The sequence below is a fragment of the Dryas octopetala genome, chromosome 7 (genome assembly GCF_963921425.1).
Source record: "Dryas octopetala chromosome 7, drDryOcto1.1, whole genome shotgun sequence".
Classification (NCBI taxonomy): Eukaryota; Viridiplantae; Streptophyta; class Magnoliopsida; order Rosales; family Rosaceae; genus Dryas; species Dryas octopetala.
In genome coordinates this window covers 17,052,621-17,073,775 of record NC_141372.1, presented here as the reverse complement: position 1 = coordinate 17,073,775, position 21,155 = coordinate 17,052,621, and the positions used below count along the sequence as shown (strand labels likewise).

At 41.0% G+C, this 21,155-nt stretch overlaps 1 protein-coding gene across 1 annotated transcript; it reads right to left on the bottom strand.

Annotated features, from left to right (window-relative positions):
* Nucleotides 1-1,162: 1,162 nt before the first annotated feature.
* On the bottom strand, nt 1,163-19,724 carry LOC147280148 (uncharacterized). The gene is made up of 3 exons (XM_086252139.1): nt 18,281-19,724; nt 14,299-15,712; nt 1,163-3,170 (listed from the first exon to the last, which is right to left on the bottom strand). The coding sequence occupies exons 1-3, from the start codon at nt 19,722-19,724 to the stop codon at nt 1,163-1,165; spliced, it is 4,866 nt and encodes a 1,621-aa protein (XP_086108265.1).
* Between the last annotated feature and the right edge of the window lie 1,431 nt (nt 19,725-21,155).

The window sequence follows — 21,155 nt, the reverse complement described above, 5'->3', positions numbered from 1 at the left end:
TTTACGTTGTCATTTCATTCTTATACACTTTGGCAACAAGGCTTGCATTCTTGAATTTGCACACTTGTGATACACATGCCTACCCTTTTCATTTTTTTTTATTTTTTTTTTATTTTTATTTTTTTCTATTTTCTTTTGGGCACGGCAACATATTCAATTCCTTTTCTTTTCTTTTCCACATTATTCCCAAGCCTTGCACACAAATGAACAATTATCCTAAACCAGTTCTCTACAATCTCTTAAGTATGGGTAGATACACACAACGGAAAGGTACTTCCCCCAAACTAGGGGCTGGCACGGGTAACATGGTTAAGAAACAAAAAGGCTGACAAGGCTCAATAGGGCAACTAGGGGTATAAATGAACACAAAAAGGATGGCTAGAATGGCGCAAAAGAGACAAAGAAGGCCTAAATCATTTCCTAGGTTCCATGTAGTTACAACATGCTTCAATTAAATTGAGATGGAAGTTCTATCATTTGATTTAAAATGATGCACATTTCAAGCATTTGATCAAGTGAAAAACAATGAGATCATGTAAACTCTAGATATTCAATGAACGCATGGAGTATTAGTATATAACCCTCAAAACAGAAGAATTAAAGCTCGAATCTCACAAGGGGTATATAAGTTCACTAGAAGCCTAGATCATACAAGCATGCAATCATTTTCAGTCTAAACTATACCGGCATTGTAATCCACACAAAGATAGCTTAAATATGCTCAAAATGAGTTATATGTCAAAAGAATAATCAAAAGAACTGGTTTCATCAATTCGACCAAAGTATGCAAGATCAAAGCATTTGCAATTCATCATAGTGATGGAAAGGAACCTAAAAGACACAAAAACAAAAATATTTTTGGTATTTTTTAAAAAATTTGAACGAAAATTGTAAAACCTAAACTCTTCCCCCAAACTTAAATGAAACATTGTCCTCAATGTTTCAAGCTAAGCATGCAATGAATCACTCAAGTTAGGAAGAAAGATACTCTAACAACCTAGAAACACACCACAACCAACAAAACAAACTAAAGGAAAGCACAAGGTTAAGAACTCCCTGATGTCCATGCAAACAGCTATAGGGCATGTTTCTTCTCTCCAAATATTGGGTTGCCTCCCAATCAGCGCTAAGTTTAGAGTCTTCAGCCAGACTTGGCAGTATATCATGCTAATGGAACAGGATCCTCCAAGAGCATGTTCTCTTCCGAACGCTCCATATTAGCCTCCAAGTAATGCTTAAGCCGATGGCCATTCACCTTGAATGTATTCTTTGTCTTTGGATTGCAGACCTCCACTGCACCATAAGGGTAAACATTAGTAACAGTAAATGGACCATACCATCGAGAACGAAGTTTACCTGGAAAGAGTCTGAGGCGAGAATTGTAAAGTAAGACTTTTTGACCAACTTCGAAATGTTTACTCAAAATGGCCTTGTCATGGTAGGCCTTAGTCTTGTCTTTGTAAATCCTAGAACTCTCATAAGCCTCATTCTTGAGTTCTTCCAACTCACTCAATTGTAGCTTCCTATGGTCACCTGCCTCGTTCATCTTAAAATTGAAATGTTTAATAGCCCAATATGCTTTATGCTCTAATTCGACAGGTAAATGACATGGCTTACCAAAAACCAACCTGTACGGGGACATACCAATGGGAGTCTTATACGCTGTACAATAAGCCCATAGAGCATCTAAGAGGCGATCTGACCAATCTTTCAGGGAGGGGCTCACAGTCTTCTCCAAAATTTGCTTAATCTCCCTATTACAGATCTCAGCCTGTCCACTTGTCTGGGGGTGATAAGGTGTAGAAACCTTATGCTTGATACCATATTTGCTCAGCAAGGCCGCAAATAACCTGTTGTTGAAGTGAGATCCTCCATCACTAATAATAGCTCTGGGAGCGCCAAATCTTGCAAAAATGTGATCCTTAAGAAATTTGAGGACAACTCTAGAATCATTAGTCTTGGATGGAATTGCTTCAACCCATTTCGACACATAATCAACCGCAAGCAAGATATACAAATAACCCTTGGAAGACGGAAATGGGCCCATGAAATCAATGCCCCAGACATCAAAAATCTCAACAATAAGAATGGGGTTAAGAGGCATTTGATTTCGTGAAGAAATGTTACCCAACTTTTGGCACCTATCACAAGTGGTGCAGAATGTATAAGCATCCTTGAACAAACTAGGCCAGTAAAAACCACATTGCAACACTTTTAGAGCCGTCTTCTTTGCTCCACCATGTCCTCCACATGCATCAGAATGACAAAAAGTTAGTATAGACTGAAACTCAGATTCTGGCACACACCTTCTGATGATCTGGTCGGGGCACCACTTAAATAGATATGGATCATCCCATATATAGTACTTAGCCGTGCTGATGAGCTTCTCCTTCTGAGCTCTCTGTATATCACTTGGAAGTTCTCCTGTAACAATATAATTGACAATATCAGAGTACCAAGGAACATAAACAGACAATGAGAACAACTGCTCATCTGGGAATCGCTCATTCAGAGGGAGGATGTCCTCCTCTGCAGTAGAACTGTGCACCAATCGACTAAGGTGATCCGCCACCACATTCTCTGAGCCCTTCTTATCTTTGATCTCTAGGTCAAACTCCTGGAGCAACAAAATCCATCTAATCAGCCTGGGCTTCGCATCTTTCTTCTGTAGAAGGTACCTAAGCGCTGCATGATCAGAAAATACAATCACTTTAGTTCCAATCAGATATGACCTGAATTTTTCTAAAGCAAAAATGACAGCCAAAAGCTCCTTCTCTGTGGTGGAATAATTCAGCTGGGCATCGTTGAGAGTCCGACTGGCATAGTAGATAACATGTGGTATCTTGTTCACTCTCTGCCCTAACACAGCTCCCACAGCATAATCAGAAGCATCGCACATCAGCTCAAATGGCAAACTCCAATCAGGAGGCATAATGACTGGAGCTGATGTGAGAAGAGTCTTCAATCTGTTAAATGCGGCTAGACACTCCTCATTGAATTCAAACGGCACCTCCTTGGCCAACAATCTACTCAAAGGCCGAGCTATCTGGGAAAAATCCTTAATGAACCGCCTGTAAAAACCTGCATGACCAAGAAACGATCTCACATCCTTAACTGTCAAAGGTGGTGGAAGATTACTTACCAGATCAACCTTGGTGTTGATGTGTTTTCTTAGAACAAAATAAACAATTATCTCATTCTAAGTTTACTCGCAAGTGCACGAATCGCATCAGTAGCAAAGCGTACAAGCACGAGGTCGATCCCACAGGGAATGGTTAATAAGCAACAAATCAATGCAATCAATCACTAGAATAACTAAATGGGGGGTTTTGGAAGATGGAAACACACGCACACATCACCACATGCACACACACTTTATTCTATCTTGCAATGTTAAGTTTTCAGTTTCAAATCAGATAAGCATGCAATAACCATCCAAGGCTAATGACAGTTAATTTGAACACAACATATTAAAGTTTGACAGCTAAAAAGGTTTGGCTAGTTACTTTCTCGCCATTGTTCTCCTAATGCATAAACTAAGAGCTTCTTGGGCCTTCCTTAGCTAGTTAACCTACATGTTCCCTAGTTCAAGCTAAGGCAGCTGTTACCCATGCAGGAGTCATTAAGTTTTATGAGAACGTCAAACATGCACAACATATAAGCTTTGACTATTTCCTTATAGAGGTCGCCCAACCCCACTACCAAGAATAATCTCTTATTCCCTTGTTACTTGTGGTTTAGTGTCTTTGACTATTTCACAGCTAAACCTAACAGATAAACTAGATGCAATTACCCTAAGGTGGCCAGTCAAAGGATGCAAACAACTAGTGACGGGGGTTCTAATAGATAGTGGAAATTTAATATGCGCAAACATCAAACTAACAGACCAAGAGACGGATAAACGATTTGTTAAAGCATACGAATCCATTAATCGACCTACGACTAACATGCAAGATAGAATAACTAACCTACATAATTAAATAAAACAAATAAAAACAGAAACTAACAAATAAACAAAGTCCCAATTCATGCTTGCAAAAGGAAATCAGAAACGCAAATTAAACAAATTTAGAAACATAAACTAACAACTAATTTAAAGTGCATGAATTAAATGAAATCAGAAACGTAAAGTACACAAGATTAAATGCATGCACGAATTAAAATGAGCAACATAAAGTAATTGAAACCAAAAGACAAATTAAATAAATTCAGAAACTTAATTTAATAAATTCAGTAGCATAAACCAATAATTGAAATAGAAACTAGAAGGAAAAGAAAACAAAAATCAGAGGTGCAACAAATGGGGGCTGCGGCAAGGAGAGAGGGAGAAGGAGGCACCTAGCACAAGCAATTGGCTCACGGCAAGGTGAGCTTGGGCTTGCGGCAGCAGGTGGTACTTCCCTCTCACTTGTCACGCCACCCTCTCTCTAAACCTCTCTCTGAATTCGGCTCACCTTACAAGAATAATAAAAGTTGAAACTAAAACCCTAAAACAGAAAAATAAAACTAGGAGGGAGAGAGTGATTTCGGCTGGAGGAGGAGAGAAAAAAAGTGTTCCCAAAAGTCTGAATGGAGGGGGTTTAAATAGGAGAAGCCTTCCTTGAGAGGCAAGGAAGAGGAAGTTGCGGCTGGCTAGGGTTTGCTCTCCTAGTTCCTTGCGGCATCAGCTAGGGCTGGCTGCACCTTGGGCTTTCGGCATGGGCTGCTCCCTTTGGGCTTAAGTGGCTCACGCCTAGCCTAGCTAGGGTCCCTCCTTGGCGCATGGGCTGGTAGTCTTGGGCTTTGGGCTTGCATGTTGGGCTTCCATGTTGGGCTTCAGTTGCTTGCACAAGATGGGCTAGGGTTTCACTCCATGGGCTTCCATCTTGGGCTTGTCACCTTGGGCTTGCGCATGGCCCCTTGTCTTGCTAGGGTTTGCATGGCATGCATGGCTGCCATCTACCCCCTTGCGTGTGGCTTTTGGGCTGCTAGGGTTTGGGCCCATGCATGTGCATGCATGGCCCACTTGGTTCGTGATGAGTGTGCATTTTGCATCACTTTATGATACTAATTCCTTAACCCAGAGTGTTAGAACTCGCTATTTTGTGTTTCTTGTCTTGTTTTTGTGTTTTCAGGTCAAATGAAGCAGAAATGAGAAAAAGAAGCAAATGGAGCCATTTTGGGACATATCCTGGTCAAACCAGGAAAAGTGCAGAAATCCTAGTCAAATGAGGATTCCTAGTCACACTAGGAAACATCAAGTCCAGAACCATCATTGCGGAGCCAGAAATGTGAAATCCTGATTCGAACAGGAAATCCTGGTTGAACTAGGAAACCTAACCCAACTAGGGAAAGGAGTCCTAGTGACACTAGGAGACCCCAGGGGCAATATGGTCATTACGAGAAGTCGAAATGGATAAGGAATCTCTCATTTTTAAGAAATCCTAGTTGCACCAGGAAATGTTTTTCAAGGTTCCAGAAGCTTCCAGAAGGTGGTGGACATCCATGGAAATGAATGGAGGGAAGAAATGAATTTGAATTCAAATGGAAATGAGGGGCAAAATGGGAAGTCAAAAGTGGAAGGCCCATGGGCCCTAGGGATGCCGAACCAAGTTGGGCCATGCATGCACATGCATGGGCCCAAACCCTAGCAGCCCAAAAGCCACACGCAAGGAGGTAGATGGCAGCCATGCATGCGCATGCATGCCATGCAAACCCTAGCAAGACAAGGGGCCATGCGCAAGCCCAAGGTGACAAGCCCAAGATGGAAGCCCATGGAGTGAAACCCTAGCCCATCTTGTGCAAGCAGCTGAAGCCCAACATGGAAGCCCAAGACTATCAGCCCATGCGCCAAGGAGGGACCCTAGATAGGCTAGGCGTGAGCCACTCAAGCCCAAAGGGACCAGCCCATGCCGCAAGGCCCTAGTCAGCTAACCCTAGCTGAAGCCGCAAGGCACTAGGAGAAGGAAAACCCTATGCAGCCGCAAGTCTCTTCCTTGCCTCTCAAGGAAGTCTTCTCCTATTTAAACCTCCTCATTCAGACTTTTAGAGACACTTTTTATTCCTCCTAGGTTCAGCCGAATTCTCTCTTCTCTCTCTTAGTTTTATTTTGCTGATTTAGGTTTTTAGTTTCAGACTTTCATTCTTGTAAGGTGAGCCGAATTCAGAGAGAGGTTTAGGAAGAGGGTGGCGTGACATTGAGAGGGAAGGATCACCCGCAGCCGCAAGCCCTAGCTCACCTTGCCGTGAGCCAATTGCTTGTGCTAGGTGCCTCCTTCTTCCTCTCTCCTTGCCGCAGCCCCCATGTGCTTGCACCTCTGATTTTTGCTTTCCTTTTTCCTTCTAGTTTCAGATTTATTGTTGAATAATGGTTTCTGAATTTATTTAATTTAAGTTTCTGAATTTAATTAGTTTATAGCTTTGGTTTTATTTAATGCATGTTTCAGATTCTAATTAGTTTATATTTGTCAATCTAGTTTAGTTGTGGTTCTGATTTTAATTAGTTCATGCATTCAATCTTGTGTACTTTACGTTTCTGATTTCATTTAATTGATGCACTTTAAAGTAGTTGTTTAGTTTATGCTTCTAGGTTTATTTAAGTTGCGTTTCTGACTTCCGTTAACAATCATGAATTGGGACTTTGTTTATTTGTTGCTGTTTTGTTTCTTTTATTTGTTTTATTTAATTATGTAGGTTAGTTATTCTATCTTGCATGTCAATTGTTGGTCGATTAATGGATTCGTATGCTTTAACAAATCGTTTATCCGTCTCTTGGTCTGTTAGTTTGATGTTTGCACATATTAAATTTCCACTATCTATTAAAACCCCCGTCATTAGTTGTTTGCATCCTTTGACTGGCCACCTTAGGGTAATTGCATCTAGTTTATCTGTTAGGTTTAGCTGTGAAATAGTCAAAGACACTAAACCACAAGTAACAAGGGAATAAGGGATTATTCTTGGTAGTGGGGTTGGGCGACCTCTATAAGGAAATAGTCAAAGCTTATATGTTGTGCATGTTTGACGTTCTCATAAAACTTAATGACTCCTACATGGGTAACAGCTGCCCTAGCTTGAACTAGGGAACATGTAGGTTAACTAGCTAAGGAAGGCCCAAGAAGCTCTTAGTTTATGCATTAGGAGAACAATGGCGAGAAAGTAACTAGCCAAACCTTTTTAGCTGTCAAACTTTAATATGTTGTGTTCAAATTAACTGTCATTAGCCTTGGATGGTTATTGCATGCTTATCTGATTTGAGACTGAAAATCAACATTGCAAGATAGAATAAAGTGTGTGTGCGTGTGGTGATGTGTGTGTGTGTTTCCATCTTCCAAAACCCCCCATTTAGTTATTCTAGTGATTATTTGCACTGATTTGTTGTATATTAACCATTCCCTGTGGGATCGACCTCGTGCTTGTACGCTTTGCTACTGATGCGATTCGTGCACTTGCGAGTAAACTTAGGATGAGATAATTGTTTATTTTATACTAAGAAAACACATCAACAAGTTTTTGGCGCCGTTGCCGGGGAATGGTGTCTAATATCAATGAATTGGTGTAATTAGTCATTAGAATTAGGTTATATTAGCTAGATTTCAGTTTTTGTTAATTTTTAGTTTTTAATAAATGCCATGCCTTTATATGCATTCTTTCTACTGATTATGTGTTTTCTCTTGATTGGGTGTGTTTTATGAACCCTGAACTTGTTGCAAGGTTGGAGAGGCTTAAGGACGAAGCTTTAGGTACATCTCAAGGCAGCCCTCTACCTAGCGCATCAGATTCGAGTAGTGAGGATATTGGAAGCGTCGAAATGGCTGAAGCAAATGAGAATGTGCCGCAGCCCTTGAGTCACTTTTCAGCACCCTCGCTGTCCACTCAACAAAAGGGGAAATTGCCAAGTCAGCCCATCGTCAACCCGAAGAATGAGGAGCATGTGAATGCTATTTTGAGGACTACTCCAAGAAAAAGAGTTAGAGTGGTCAAGACTAAGGAGGTGATTGAGATCATGGATAGTGAGGAAGAGGAGGATCCAGAAATGATAGAGGAGAAAGCTGATACACGTGTGATTCCCCTCATTCCGGACATTGACATTACTAAGTTTCCAGCAACCATGAGGGAGTTGAAGTCTATTGAGAAGAAGGTTGAGGAGCAGGGGCATAGTCACAACGTTCCTAGGGAGATTTGTGGTTATCCCTTTGCATCTTTTCCAAGCAAGAAGAAGGATCCAGGCTCGTTGGTCATACCATGCAGCATAGGGGAGCATAAGATCGCCAATGCCTTAGTTGACAATGGCTCAGCTATCAATGTTATGCCGCTGGTTGTGTTCGAGAGGCTTGGATTTAAGGAGGCTGATTTGCAACCATTTGATGTGGACATTCGCTTCGCCAACTCTTCAGCCCAAAAAGCTTGTGGTATGCTTGTGGATGTTTTGGTTAAATGTCGTAAATTACTAATCCCCTCTGATTTCATAGTGCTAGATGTGCCGAGAATTCCGGGCGACGTCTCTATTATTCTTGGGAGACCATTTTTGTGCACCTCTAACATGGAGTACAAAGCATTGGAGAGCGTCATGACAATTCGGCACTACGCCAAGCGAGAGTTGTATGTGCTCACTTCCGAGATGCCAGAAAACGAGGAGGTCACTTTTTATGGAGAGGAGAAGTCCGAGATGGAGAGCTTCCTCAGTTCGATCCTAGGGAATGCCGAGAGTAGCAATGGCAAGAGGAAGAGGAAAGGACGTAAGTAAAGGAGATGGCAATGTCAGGCTGAAGACAGAAAAACAAGCGCTTATTGGGAGGCAACCCAAGTTTTTGTTTCGAATAATGGAGGAGAAGTCATTGAGGACCAAGGAGGCCGCGCCTACCCTTGGAGTGTCCACGCTTGCGTATGCAAGTAAACAGTTTCTTTATTTCGCTTCATAAGACAATTGTTTCATTTTGGTGTGTTTTTGTGATTTTGGATGTTTGCAATTTCCCGTTTCGCTTAATTTGATCATTCTTGCATTTATTTCACATACATTGAGGGCAATGTATCATTTAAGTGTGGGGGGGAAGGGCAATTGTCATTTGTTAGTGTTTTTAGGTTAGAACAAGTGTTTAGAGTGTTTTAAGTGTTTTTGAGCGTTTTTAGAAAAAAAAGAAAAAATTTCGTTTTTAGTGTTTTTAGGTTAGGAAAAAACTTTTTCTTTTGTTTTTAAACTTAGGGTGTCAAAACCCACATCAAAATGCACGTTTTCGTTAGATCTCATTCACCTTAGTGATGGATGTGATTCTTTTGAAGTGTGCGACATCGTTTTAAAAACAAAAAGTTTTTGAGTCATTTTGGTTGTTTCAGGTCGTTTTGAGTCCCCAACTAATTGATTTGAGTGTGCATGGTTGTTATGAGCATGTTTTAGTATTGTGTGTATATTTGGTGTTCTTTTCATTCTAATAGTGTTCCATAACATATCTTGCAATTCTATGTCATTTGGCCTTGTTGATATGAATTTAGGTTGTGATTAGCATTACTAATGATTATATGCATAATAGAGTAGACTTGCATGACCTAAGTGAGCTTTTGAGCCCTGTTCTTCAATTCTTGAGTGTTGCGCGCCACTCTGATTCTATCATTGTCATATGAGTCGTTGTTTTGATCTCATTGTCTTTCATTTGGTCATTTGCTTGGAATATGCATAATCTTGAATCAATGAGCTAGAACTCTCTTCTTGTGTACACAAAGCATGTGGTATATGCATAACTCTTGAGAAATGAATTTAGGCCCTGTTTGTGTACCCCATAGCCTGAAAGCCTACCCATTACATGTTTTATCCTTAGTTACCCATTTTGAGCCTTTTAAGCCGTTTTCTTGGTTACCCCATACCAAACCCTAAGTTTGGGGGTGTATACCCTCTTTTACCCGTTTTACCCTTTTTATGGTATTGCAAGTTGTTTATATGTTGATTGAGGTGGAAAAGAAGTGAAAATGCATAGCTTATACAAAAATGTGTCATAAAAGTATGTATACCGTGCCCAAAGAAAAGAAAAAGAAAAGAAATCAAAGAAAAGAGATGGGACGGTTTCAAAAGAAGAAAAAAATGAGCAAAAAGAGTTCAAAGTAAGCTATGAAGTGCAAAGAAGCAAAGTGTACCTCAGAATGTTCTAGTGATGCTTGCAATCCCATGAATTTAGACCTTTGTGTTTCCTTTTCATTTCAATACCTCATCCTAGCCTAAGCCTTCATTATAACCCTATTAAAGCCCTAGCTGATCTCAAGAGGTGTGTATTATACTTATGTGGAGTCTATTTAAGAAGGGAGCCTATGGTTATTGATTCTATTTCAAGCATTTGTATTCCTTTCATGAGATCAGTATTTCTTTCTAAAAGGTGCCTTTATTTCATGTGAGCTAATTGTTTTTGTTACATATTTCCTCTCACATATACTTTTGAGTGCACATATCAACCCAATTCTTGAGTGTTTATCATTGAGAGTATGCCATAGTGAGGATTGGAGTTGAATCTATTATGTATGTATTGATTTAGTCTTGTTTGTCTAATACTTGGATTTGTGTCAAGGATGGCCTATATGACAATAGAGGAGCGAGGTATGTTATTTGAAATGTTATTAAAATTTGGAGAATACAATTTATATGCCTTGCTTTCTTATGTGATTAATGGTTGTGCGCATGAATTCAGTTGTTGGGATGTTGGAGTCAGTTTTGAGTCTTTTCTTTCCTTTATTTGCTCGAGGACTAGCAAAATCTAAGTTTGGGGGTGTGATGAGTGTGCATTTTGCATCACTTTATGATACTAATTCCTTAACCCAGAGTGTTAGAACTCGCTATTTTGTGTTTCTTGTCTTGTTTTTGTGTTTTCAGGTCAAATGAAGCAGAAATGAGAAAAAGAAGCAAATGGAGCCATTTTGGGACATATCCTGGTCAAACCAGGAAAAGTGCAGAAATCCTAGTCAAATGAGGATTCCTAGTCACACTAGGAAACATCAAGTCCAGAACCATCATTGCGGAGCCAGAAATGTGAAATCCTGATTCGAACAGGAAATCCTGGTTGAACTAGGAAACCTAACCCAACTAGGGAAAGGAGTCCGAGTGACACTAGGAGACCCCAGGGGCAATATGGTCATTACGAGAAGTCGAAATGGATAAGGAATCTCTCATTTTTAAGAAATCCTAGTTGCACCAGGAAATGTTTTTCAAGGTTCCAGAAGCTTCCAGAAGGTGGTGGACATCCATGGAAATGAATGGAGGGAAGAAATGAATTTGAATTCAAATGGAAATGAGGGGCAAAATGGGAAGTCAAAAGTGGAAGGCCCATGGGCCCTAGGGATGCCGAACCAAGTTGGGCCATGCATGCACATGCATGGGCCCAAACCCTAGCAGCCCAAAAGCCACACGCAAGGAGGTAGATGGCAGCCATGCATGCGCATGCATGCCATGCAAACCCTAGCAAGACAAGGGGCCATGCGCAAGCCCAAGGTGACAAGCCCAAGATGGAAGCCCATGGAGTGAAACCCTAGCCCATCTTGTGCAAGCAGCTGAAGCCCAACATGGAAGCCCAAGACTATCAGCCCATGCGCCAAGGAGGGACCCCTAGATAGGCTAGGCGTGAGCCACTCAAGCCCAAAGGGACCAGCCCATGCCGCAAGGCCCTAGTCAGCTAACCCTAGCTGAAGCCGCAAGGCACTAGGAGAAGGAAAACCCTATGCAGCCGCAAGTCTCTTCCTTGCCTCTCAAGGAAGTCTTCTCCTATTTAAACCTCCTCATTCAGACTTTTAGAGACACTTTTTATTCCTCCTAGGTTCAGCCGAATTCTCTCTTCTCTCTCTTAGTTTTATTTTGCTGATTTAGGTTTTTAGTTTCAGACTTTCATTCTTGTAAGGTGAGCCGAATTCAGAGAGAGGTTTAGGAAGAGGGTGGCGTGACATTGAGAGGGAAGGATCACCCGCAGCCGCAAGCCCTAGCTCACCTTGCCGTGAGCCAATTGCTTGTGCTAGGTGCCTCCTTCTTCCTCTCTCCTTGCCGCAGCCCCCATGTGCTTGCACCTCTGATTTTTGCTTTCCTTTTTCCTTCTAGTTTCAGATTTATTGTTGAATAATGGTTTCTGAATTTATTTAATTTAAGTTTCTGAATTTAATTAGTTTATAGCTTTGGTTTTATTTAATGCATGTTTCAGATTCTAATTAGTTTATATTTGTCAATCTAGTTTAGTTGTGGTTCTGATTTTAATTAGTTCATGCATTCAATCTTGTGTACTTTACGTTTCTGATTTCATTTAATTGATGCACTTTAAAGTAGTTGTTTAGTTTATGCTTCTAGGTTTATTTAAGTTGCGTTTCTGACTTCCGTTAACAATCATGAATTGGGACTTTGTTTATTTGTTGCTGTTTTGTTTCTTTTATTTGTTTTATTTAATTATGTAGGTTAGTTATTCTATCTTGCATGTCAATTGTTGGTCGATTAATGGATTCGTATGCTTTAACAAATCGTTTATCCGTCTCTTGGTCTGTTAGTTTGATGTTTGCACATATTAAATTTCCACTATCTATTAAAACCCCCGTCACTAGTTGTTTGCATCCTTTGACTGGCCACCTTAGGGTAATTGCATCTAGTTTATCTGTTAGGTTTAGCTGTGAAATAGTCAAAGACACTAAACCACAAGTAACAAGGGAATAAGGGATTATTCTTGGTAGTGGGGTTGGGCGACCTCTATAAGGAAATAGTCAAAGCTTATATGTTGTGCATGTTTGACGTTCTCATAAAACTTAATGACTCCTACATGGGTAACAGCTGCCCTAGCTTGAACTAGGGAACATGTAGGTTAACTAGCTAAGGAAGACCCAAGAAGCTCTTAGTTTATGCATTAGGAGAACAATGGCGAGAAAGTAACTAGCCAAACCTTTTTAGCTGTCAAACTTTAATATGTTGTGTTCAAATTAACTGTCATTAGCCTTGGATGGTTATTGCATGCTTATCTGATTTGAGACTGAAAATCAACATTGCAAGATAGAATAAAGTGTGTGTGCGTGTGGTGATGTGTGTGTGTGTTTCCATCTTCCAAAACCCCCCATTTAGTTATTCTAGTGATTATTTGCACTGATTTGTTGTATATTAACCATTCCCTGTGGGATCGACCTCGTGCTTGTACGCTTTGCTACTGATGCGATTCGTGCACTTGCGAGTAAACTTAGGATGAGATAATTGTTTATTTTATACTAAGAAAACACATCAACAGTTCGGCATCCCTAGGGCCCATGGGCCCTCCACTTTTGACTTCCCATTTTGCCCCTCATTTCCATTTGAATTTAAATTCATTTCTTCCCTCCATTCATTTCCATGGATGTCCACCACCTTCTGGAAGCTTCTGGAACCTTGAAAAACATTTCCTGGTGCAACTAGGATTTCTTGAAAATGAGAGATTCCTTATCCATTTCGACTTCTCGTAATGACCATATTGCCCCTGGGGTCTCCTAGTGTCACTCGGACTCCTTTCCCTAGTTGGGTTAGGTTTCCTAGTTCAACCAGGATTTCCTGTTCGAATCAGGATTTCACATTTCTGGCTCCGCAATGATGGTTCTGGACTTGATGTTTCCTAGTGTGACTAGGAATCCTCATTTGACTAGGATTTCTGCACTTTTCCTGGTTTGACCAGGATTTCACTCGTTTTCCTGGTTTGACCAGGAATTGTCCCAAAATGGCTCCATTTGCTTCTTTTTCTCATTTCTGCTTCATTTGACCTGAAAACACAAAAACAAGACAAGAAACACAAAATAGCGAGTTCTAACACTCTAGGTTAAGGAATTAGTATCATAAAGTGATGCAAAATGCACACTCATCACTTGGCCTTATCCACCTCTATCCCTCTACTGGATATGACATGGCCAAGAACAATACCCTGTTGTACCATAAAATGGCACTTCTCCCAATTCAAAACCAAATTGCATTCCTGGCATCTTTCTAAAACCAAAGCAAGATTATGGAGGCATTTATCATAAGAAGAACCAAATACACTGAAGTCATCCATAAATACCTCTATTATATGCTCCACCATATCCGAAAAAATGCTCATCATGCATCGCTGAAAAGTACCTGGAGCATTGCACAAGCCAAAGGGCATGCGCCTGTAGGCAAAAGTGCCATAGGGACAGGTAAATGTCGTCTTCTCCTGGTCCTCTGGGGCTATAGCTATCTGGTTGTAGCCTGAATACCCATCTAGAAAGCAATAATGGCTATGACCTGCAAGACGTTCCAACATCTGATCAATAAAAGGTAATGGGAAATGGTCTTTCCGAGTACCTGAGTTAAGTTTCCTGTAGTCTATGCAGACACGCCACCCTGTCTGTACTCGAGTTGGCACCAGCTCATTTGCATCATTTCTGACCACTGTAACACCAGACTTCTTAGGAACCACTTGCACCGGACTCACCCATTTGCTATCTGATATGGGATAAATAATACCCACATCTAGCAACTTCAGCACCTCCTTCAGCACAACTTCCTTCATCACTGGGTTGAGTCTACGCTGAGCCTCTCTAGTCGGCTTGGCTCCATCCTCCAACAATATCCTGTGCATACACCTCGAGGGACTGATTCCCTTGATATCTGCAATACTCCACCCAATTGTTGTTTTGTGCTCTCTCAGCACTCTCAACAATTTCTCTTCTTCCTCTGCATTGAGGTTGGAAGCAATGATCACCGGTAATGTGCTTCCCTCACCCAAATAAGCATACTTCAGATGCTCAGGCAAATCCTTCAACTCTAGCTTAGGTGCCTGCAACACAGAGGGTACAAGTTTTGTATCAGAAACAGGTAAAGGCTCAAAAGCAGAAATATACATACCTGAACAGCGGGGTACGGCCTCTAAGTGAGCCAAAATGTTCTCAACCTCCTCATGCACAGCCATAGGGCTATGAATCAAAGCTCTATCCAACGGATCACTGCTACAAGTCACATTAAACACCTGTTGACAAACCAAATCCATAACATCCACCCTAAAGCACTCGTGCTCATCACTGGGTAGTTTGAGTGCCTCAAACACTCTGAACTCAATGGTCTGTCCCTGCACATTCATAGTTAGTGTACCCTGTTGAACATCAATTTTTGTACCTGCAGTGGCCATAAAGGGACGACCAAGTATCAAGGGTAATTGTGCCTCATACATAGGTACGGCCTCCATTTCCAAAACTAGGAAATCAGCCGGCAATATCAATCCATCTACTCTCACAAGTACATCCTCCAAAATTCCTCTGGGGTACTTAACGGATCTATCAGCTAACTGGATACTCACAGAGGTCGCCTTCAGCTCACCTAAATTCAGAGTCTCATACACAGAAAATGGCATTAAATTCACAGAAGCACCTAAATCAAGGAGAGCTTTCTCAAACCTGCGATCCCCAATGATACAAGGGATAGTGAATCTGCCTGGGTCCTTGAGCTTGGGAGGTAACTTCCTCTGAAGCACTGCTGAAACCTCCTCAGAGACCTTCACTGTCTCGAACTCCTTGAACCTTCTCTTGTTCGTGCACAAGTCCTTGAGGAACTTTGCATACCTTGGCACTTGCTTAATCGCATCTAGAAGGGGAATATTGATCTCCACCTTCCTGAATATCTCCATAACACCCTTCAGAGGGTCCTCTTTCTTAGCCTTCTGCAACCTGCTAGGAAAAGGAACATGTATAGAAATCAACTTAGAAGGGTCAGATTGTACCTGAGGTAAGGGAAAACCCTTGGGAACTACCACATGGTTGCCTGAAGATAGCACAGAAGAGTCTAAGGTACCCTTAACAGGTTCGGCTATGAACTCAGGTGCATCTTCTGATTCGACACCTTCCTCCATGATGAGTGTGCATTTTGCATCACTTTATGATACTAATTCCTTAACCTAGAGTGTTAGAACTCGCTATTTTGTGTTTCTTGTCTTGTTTTTGTGTTTTCAGGTCAAATGAAGCAGAAATGAGAAAAAGAAGCAAATGGAGCCATTTTGGGACAATTCCTGGTCAAACCAGGAAAACGAGTGAAATCCTGATTCAAACAGGAATTCCTGGTCGAACTAGGAAACCTAACCCAACTAGGGAAAGGAGTCCTAGTGACACTAGGAGACCCCAGGGGCAATATGGTCATTACGAGAAGTCGAAATGGATAAGGAATCTCTCATTTTCAAGAAATCCTAGTTGCACCAGGAAATGTTTTTCAAGGTTCCAAAAGCTTCCAGAAGGTGGTGGAAATCCATGGAAATGAATGGAGGGAAGAAATGAATTTAAATTCAAATGGAAATGAGGGGCAAAATGGGAAGTCAAAAGTGGAGGGCCCATGGGCCCTAGGGATGCCGAACCAAGTGGGCCATGCATGCACATGCATGGGCCCAAACCCTAGCAGCCCAAAAGCCACACGCAAGGAGGTAGATGGCAGCCATGCATGCGCATGCATGCCATGCAAACCCTAGCAAGATAAGGGGCCATGCGCAAGCCCAAGGTGACAAGCCCAAGGTGGAAGCCCATGGAGTGAAACCCTAGCCCATCTTGTGCAAGCTACTGAAGCCCAACATGGAAGCCCAACATGCAAGCCCAAAGCCCAAGGCTACCAGCCCATGCGCCAAGGAGGGACCCTAGCTAGGCTAGGCGTGAGCCACTTAAGCCCAAAGGGGGAAGCCCATGCCGCAAGGCCCTAGTCAGCTAACCCTAGCTGAAGCCGCAAGGCACTAGGAGAAGGAAAACCCTATGCAGCCGCAAGTCTCTTCCTTGCCTCTCAAGGAAGTCTTCTCCTATTTAAACCTCCTCATTCAGACTTTTAGAGAACACTTTTTATTCCTCCTAGGTTCAGCCGAATTCTCTCTTCTCTCTCTTAGTTTTATTTTGCTGATTTAGGTTTTTAGTTTCAGACTTTCATTCTTGTAAGGTGAGCCGAATTCAGAGAGAGGTTTAGGAAGAGGGTGGCGTGACATCAAGAGGGAAGGATCACCTGCTGCCACAAGCCCAAGCTCACCTTGCCGTGAGCCAATTGCTTGTGCTAGGTGCCTCCTCCTTCCTCCCTCCTTGCCGCAGCCCCCATTTGTTGCACCTCTGATTTTTGTTTTCCTTTTCCTTTTAGTTTCTATTGTTATTGTTGGATCATGTTACTGATTTTATTAAATTAATTTGCTGGTTTAATTCAGTTGTCTTTTTATTTATTTTATAGCTTTGGTTCTGATTTTAGTTAGTTGTTATTTAATCTTTGCAATCTGATTTTTATTTAGTTATCTCTTTATTGCTTTTAATTCATGTTGCTGATTTCCTTTTGTTTACGCTTTTAGTTTCTTTAATTTCGCGTTCCTGATTCCATTTAGTTTATGCACTTTAAATTAATTGTTTAGTTTATGTTTCTAAGTTTGTTCAGTTTGCGTTTCTGATTTCCGTTAACAATCATGAATTGGGATTTTATTTATTTGTTAGTTTCTGTTTTCTTTTATTTGTTTTATTTAATTATGTAGGTTAGTTATTCTATCTTGCATGTTAATTGTAGGTCGATTAATGGATTCGTATGTTCTAACAAATCGTTTATCCGTCTCTTGGTCTGTTAGTTTGATGTTTGCGCATATTAAATTTCCACTATCTATTAAAACCCCCGTCACTAGTTGTTTGCATCCTTTGACTGGCCACCTTAGGGTAATTGCATCTAGTTTATCCGTTAGGTTTAGCTGTGAAATAGTCAAAGACACTAAACCACAAGTAACAAGGGAATAAGGGATTATTCTTGGTAGTGGGGTTGGGCGACCTCTATAAGGAAATAGTCAAAGCTTATATGTTGTGCATGTTTGACGTTCTCATAAAACTTAATGACTCCTGCATGGGTAACAGCTGCCCTAGCTTGAACTAGGGAACATGTAGGTTAACTAGCTAAGGAAGGCCCAAGAAGCTCTTAGTTTATGCATTAGGAGAACAATGGCGAGAAAGTAACTAGCCAAACCTTTTTAGCTGTCAAACTTTAATATGTTGTGTTCAAATTAACTGTCATTAGCCTTGGATGGTTATTGCATGCTTATCTGATTTGAAACTGAAAATTAACATTGCAAGATAGAATAAAGTGTGTGTGTGTGTGTGGTGATGTGTGCGTGTGTTCCATCCTTTCAAAACCCCCCATTTAGTTATTCTAGTGATTAATTGCATTGATTTATTGTATATTAACCATTCCCTGTGGGATCGACCTCGTGCTTGTACGCTTTGCTACTGATGTGATTCGTGCACTTGCGAGTAAACTTAGAATGAGGTATTTGTTTATTTTATTCTAAGAAAACACATCAACACTCCACCACTTCTTTCTCCTCTTTCCCAACTATCTTACCCCCTCTGAGAGTAATTGCATTCACCTGCTCATTGTTCTTGGGGTTAATGATCACTTGCCCTGGAAGTCTCCCTGGCTCTCTTTGATTCAGTGCAGTAGCTAACTGGCCCATTTGTTGCTCAAGATTCGCAATGGCCCTATCAGTCTTCTGCATATGTGTCTCTGACTTCTGAATGAAAGACTGTGTGCTCTGAGCCATGGATGCAATCAAATCTTCCAAGGACTTCTTCTGAGGCTGTTGTTGTTGATAGCCCTGATGTGCCTGATGTTGTGGAAATGAACCTTGAGGCTGCTGCTGATTCTGGTTATTACTCCACCTGAAATTGGGATGATTCCGCCACCCTGGGTTGTAAGTAGGAGAGAATGGATCATTCCTGGGCCTCTGATTATATGAGTTCAGCATGTTGGCCTGTTCTTGCACAAACTCAGGGAAATCGGCACCATGAGGGCAAGAAATCGTTTCATGTCCAGGTGTAGCACAAATGGCGCAAACCTCCAATGATGGAGCTTTCTGATTTAAGGCAAGTATGACATCCATCTTGCATTCCAGCCGAGCGATCTGCGCATTAGATGCAAGATTATTAGAAGTATTGACCTCATTAACACCAGCGCACTTACCTCTAGTATCTGAATGCATTGTTTCTCTTGCCATCTCTTCATAAAGGTCAGAGGCTTCCTGGGCTGTCTTATTCCTGATAGAACCACCTGAAAAATTAATCACAGCATTCCTACTCGCAAGGGTTAGTCCTTTATAAAATATGCGCATCAATAAGTTCAAAGGAAGTCCATGATGTGGACATTGAAGTAGCAATGTATTAAAACGCTCCCAAGCCTCTGAGAATGACTCATCTTGTTGAGAAAACTGCATAATCTTATCTCGCAGCATATCCGTCTTTTGAGATGAAAAGAACTTTTCTAGGAACTTCTTCTCAATTTCATCCCAAGTCCTCAGTGATCCAGGTTTCAAAGAATTCAGCCAAAACTTAGTTTTATCCTTCAAAGTGTAAGGAAACACCCTCATCTTGAGTTGATTCTCATTCACACCTGTCAAGGGCAAAAAGCTCACAGCATTAAATATATCTTTAAGGTGAGTTAGCGGATCTTCACTAGGTAAACCATGAAAAGAGGGTAGCATATTAAAGTGAGAAGATTTGAGCTCATAATTTCTTGCAGCAGGTGGCAAGGCAATGCTCGAAGGGGAAGCAGGGATGGTCGGGATGTCTACATCCCCCATGTGTTCCACGTTGTCTTCCTCGGCCATAACTTTTTCAAATTGGTGAGAGCTTGATGAAGATGTAGGAGACGGTGTAGGGGATGGCAAAGGTAGACGTGTTGCTGCTCGAACTAGTTCTGCCTTACTCCTTTCACAAAACAATCTGATTTCAGCTAATCTCTCATCCAAATAAGTGTCCTCAATTGACTTGTTAGGATCTGGCTGGGACATGCACAAGTACCTACAAAATAAGAGAGAAACACGTTAGAACCTCAATTGAACAACAAGAGAAAAGTAATTTTCGGACTCTTTTTTTTTTAAATAAATAAACTATGTAATTAAATAAATACGAAAATCAGAAAACTAAAACAAGTTAAAAACGAAAAACTAAACACAATCCTACAACTATGACTCACGGCACACGAACAAGGGCAAAGGGAAAACAAATTAAGAAAAAGAAAACAGCAAATAATCACTAAATAAAAACACTAAAAGAACGCACTAAGATTGTCACAAAGATCAAATCTAGTCCCCGGCAACGGCGCCAAAAACTGTTCGTTTTAAATTTAATACTCGCAGTGCACGAATCCATATATAATATAGATGGCAAGCAAGGTCGATCCCACGAGGACTATTGTTGATCTTTAAATGATAATCCGAGTGCTAAAAAGAAACAAGAAAACAAGACACGAGTGGCTGCCCAAGTTGTCACGCCTAGGGCAGCTGCTCACTTGAAATAAACCACATGCACACACACACGAATGGGAGGTAGTTTGTATGACTTGAAAACAGTAAATTAATCCTAAATAAAAAACTAAGATGCGCGACTAGCAAAGAGTATGAAACAGCAAGTTATCTTGTGAAAATAGATTCATAGATGATACTAGGACTCTAGGACTTTACCACTAGACCTCATATTCAATGTCATGGTGCAATTTCTGAAATCTTTAATTCCTATTGATGAATGCATTCGCATATTCACCTATGGCATAGCATGAAATGCATGATTCCCCAAATGTACAAACTAGTGCATGGCGTCTACCCTAGTTTGGTACCCTAAATGCAACCTAGGCATGGCATCTACCTAAGAACGCAGCAAGGTCCATTAACACACAAATGAGATTATGATTGCAAATAAAACCCTAAGGCATGGCGTCTACCTTAGGTGCTTTAGTATCGATTTCACACAATTAGAATTCAGCCAATTACTAAATCCTAAGTTGTTTATCACTTGTATTAGGGGCTGATTGGTTGTCCTCACCCTAAATTGATTAAATTCTAGATGCAATAATCCTAGGTGATCAATCAAGGATTAGAAACAACTAGAGAACAATGATAACAATGAAATCAAAATCATCAATTGTTGAGTGCTCATTTTACACTATTTTATGATACTAACTCCCTAACTCAGAGTGCAAGAACTCGATATTTTATGTGTTGTTAGTTTGTTTTAGATTTTTATAGGATAAAATGAGCAAAGAGGAGAAAAGGAGCCAAAAGGACCATTTTTAGACATTTCCTAGTCAAACTAGGAAAACAAGAGAAATCCTGGTCAAACCAGGAAAGGGGCCGAAATCCTAGTCGAATGAGGATTCCTAGTCACACTAGGAAACATCAAGTTCAGAACCATCATTGCGGAGCCAGAAATGAGAAATCCCGATT